General features: G+C 32.5%; 1 protein-coding gene across 2 annotated transcripts; it reads right to left on the minus strand.

Moving 5' to 3' along the window:
• Positions 1 to 661: 661 nt before the first annotated feature.
• LOC101207062 (hypothetical protein) lies at positions 662 to 2,991 on the minus strand. 2 transcript variants are annotated; one of them, XR_004215115.1, is made up of 6 exons: positions 2,768 to 2,991; positions 2,635 to 2,684; positions 2,402 to 2,507; positions 2,240 to 2,298; positions 1,060 to 1,205; positions 662 to 976 (listed from the first exon to the last, which is right to left on the minus strand). XR_004215115.1 is itself a non-coding variant. In XM_004133921.3 (5 exons), the coding sequence occupies exons 1-5, from the start codon at positions 2,894 to 2,896 to the stop codon at positions 1,154 to 1,156; spliced, it is 396 nt and encodes a 131-aa protein (XP_004133969.1). In that variant the 5' UTR covers positions 2,897 to 2,991; the 3' UTR covers positions 719 to 1,153. The 2 variants fall into 2 exon arrangements, 1 of the variants encoding a protein (XP_004133969.1); XM_004133921.3 differs by having other exon boundaries at positions 719 to 1,205.
• Positions 2,992 to 3,259: the final 268 nt, after the last annotated feature.

Genomic DNA, 3,259 nt, shown 5'->3' on the forward strand with positions numbered 1-3,259 from the left:
GCTTTAAAAGTAATTAGTAACAACTATTAACTTTTATTCTTAACATCAAACTCAACAATTTAATTGTTTGAGACAAAAAAAAATTGGTTATTACAATTGTGAGTTATTATAGTTTTGTTATAATAGTTTATGTTTAGAGGATAGATTATTTTAGTTTGATTATAATAATAATATATGTTAATATATGTTTGAGACATAGAATAAATGTTTTGAAATGATGGTGTAGTCTTACTATCAACATGGTTTTAGATAGTTTTTGCCTCCAACATGTGATTACCTTTATTACATAGCAAATTAGTATTTATAACTAAAGAAATTTAATCCTTAATCACTTTATGAAAAAAAGTCTAAAATTTTAATAGCATTTAGCACAATAGAGAATAAATCATTGGACTATATTGTTCCGAATTTAAAAGTAGAGGAATAAATCATAACAAATAGAGAACTGAATTATTAATTCAATAATGGGTTTCTCACCAAAAGTGTTTCATAGCCAAATTTAAAATAGGCTACATATTCAAGTAAATAAAAAGTAAACAACGTGAACTGAAAAAAATCAGTAAATATAGTTTTCCATTTTACAAAATTTATTTTAGTTTTAGGAAAACAATTTGTGAAACAAAATGAAATGAGAAATTTCTATAATCTATTTGCCTTCCCGAAAGATCAAAAGTGTATATCATTTATGAACGTAAACATGATCATGGCAAGATTAGGATAACTTATAAATTTGGACCAAACTTAGTCCCTTGATTTCATAAAAATCTCAATATCAAACAATTATAAGAACCATGGAGGATGACATTCTAATTTTGGAAACCGTAGGACTAAAATCTAACCCTCTCCAAACTATAGGGCCTAAATTTGCAATTCAAACTATTGTAATCTACTTAAGAAAAGGTTAAAGTTGCACTCATTAATTGAATTTTTTATAAGTAGTTGCCATTTCCATTCCAAGCTTTTCATTCCTTTGTTGCTGTAATCATATTTCTCGATTTAATGTGGAGAGAAAGAGAGAGAAAGGAAGAAAAATATGAACTGAGGATTATGGAATTGTACCTTATATTTTGACCCAAATGCTAAAAGGCAGTCAGAAGGACAGGGCATAATGGAACATCAGACAGTTAAATAGCACAGACAATCTTCAAAAACGTCAGTAGTCAAAGGATCCCTTAATACCCTCTAGACTCTCCCCCATTGACAACCTGCAACCAAACAATGATTTCACACTTTAAATTCAACAAATCCCAAATACTGAAGGTCTGTAAGGTTGGTTCATTAATGTTATGTTTTCTTTCAAATATAAATTGAAACTGAACTATAATTGACTGTAATCAATTAGATCGAGATACATGTATGGTACTTTCAAAAAGTTTCTCTCGACTAATCTCCTCTGGATGCACAAACCTAACTGAAATGACAAATAGATGAAAAACATCTATTATAGAGCTCAACCAGACAAGGAACACTCTACTAATTAGAACTCAAGGATACAGTTGTAAAACCTTCAGAACAGATCCTGCTCCAGAAATTTCGTACGGTGAATACTCTTCTTGCTTAATACTCCTTTGGAAACGAAAGGAAGAGAAGTATTGGAAAGGGTTGCGTTGAGGAATGGGGGCAACAATATGCAAAAGCACCTTAGATCCCAAATGATTAAACACACATTCAACAAGGCCTATAGAAAGATAGCAAATCCTCTAGCAAGTTATACACTAATGGTCAGATGATTCAGATTCAACTGTGCAGCTTTAGTTCCTTGTAAGCACAGAAAGGGGGAAGGAAGCAAGTGAGGAAATAATAGGATACCATTTTGATTCTCGAATGGTTAAAAATTTCACAGTGGAACTAAACATGGTGTGAGATCTCCGATTTAGTAGAACTTCAAAGCATATAAGATATGCAGAGTGATTTATACATTATAGCTCCCCCATGATTTAAGAAGCAACCAGAATATAACCAGTGGCCAGATTCAAAGATCCTTGCAAACAAACTCTATTCTGATGATATAGCATTTGAAGACTGGATAGAGAACGTATTACATGAACTAGTGAACCACGCAAAAACATTTCCAAATTCCTATTCAAATGGTTGGAGGACGAAGTGAACGGTGAAAAGAATGAAATTGAAAGTAACAGCCAAAACGACCCATGTCTAGTTCCGGACAGCAAACCAATATTTCATATAAGAAATAATCAACTTTCTTTTCTGGAAAATTGAACAAAAATACTCTACTTACTTATATATACAATACTTGTACTCTTGACTCCTAGCAAGGTCCTTCTCTCCTTCCTCGAGCTACATCAACACAAATCCAACGTTAAACTCATTCACTGATCAATTAAAGAAGAACAGCCAGAGAAATATGAGCACAAAACAATAAAAAAAAACATAATCTCACCGGATCACTACCATAAACTAGATCGTAACAAGTAGGAGAAAGACATCGCAGGGCACAATTTTCCTTTTCGGTAGTTGAAGATCTGCATTGCCAACCCCACAATCCACTGCACATTTTCAACAAATTATCATAACCAATCAAAGCAGTAGCAGGTATGATAAAAAAAAAGGAGAGATTACATTTTCCAGGTACACTAAAAAAAAACCCTAAAATAGCTTGAAGTAAACGCTAACCTCTCGATATCGGCGTAACACTCCTGCTTCTTTTGCCGGGTTTCAGCATCCTGAATAATTGAAATACAATTCGATAGAATCAAGTGAAGATGAAGAAAATCACGATCCGAGAAGAGGAACAAACAAAACTTACAGTGACTGGACGGCGAGATTTGGCGAGAACTGTATGGGTAGTGAGCAATGAGAAGATTAACCCTAGAAGGATCAAGGGTTTGAGTGTGTTGAGAAGCTTTGAATTTCTCGAAGAATTGTTGACTTCCATCGTTGTTGATCAAATTCACATTCCCCCGGCTTGCGCGCTTTTGCACTCATATATATAGTGTTTCAATTGTGCAGTTGTTCTTCTTGTTACATAGTTCAACTTTAAATATTGAGATTGACATGAAATTGAATAATGGCTTACTCTTGTGTGTATGTATGTTTATATTGTTGAGGTTAATTTTTTACTCAAACATATAAATTTGACTTAGAGAAAGTTTAAGAAGATCGAATTAATCTAAAAAAATTATAGGAATAATTACAATTATAGCGATTCCATACCTAGCAAAATCGATTAAAATCTATTTATGATACAAGTCTATCACTAATAGATCATAAAAATTGATAGTGATAGATTTTGTTATTT

The sequence above is a fragment of the Cucumis sativus genome, chromosome 3 (genome assembly GCF_000004075.3).
Source record: "Cucumis sativus cultivar 9930 chromosome 3, Cucumber_9930_V3, whole genome shotgun sequence".
Taxonomy (NCBI): domain Eukaryota; kingdom Viridiplantae; phylum Streptophyta; class Magnoliopsida; order Cucurbitales; family Cucurbitaceae; genus Cucumis; species Cucumis sativus.

What these genes read in the sequence shown, in the direction of transcription:
- LOC101207062 (XM_004133921.3), bottom strand. Translation starts at nt 2,896, where the DNA reads ATGGAAGTCAACAATTCTTCGAGAAATTCAAAGCTTCTCAACACACTC. An exon ending in AATCTCGCCGTCCAGTCACT is followed by an intron (nt 2,685 to 2,767) that starts GTAAGTTTTGTT and finishes TCAATTATTCAG; the next exon opens with GATGCTGAAACCCGGCAAAA. An exon ending in TAGTTTATGGTAGTGATCCG is followed by an intron (nt 2,299 to 2,401) that starts GTGAGATTATGT and finishes GTGTTGATGTAG; the next exon opens with CTCGAGGAAGGAGAGAAGGA.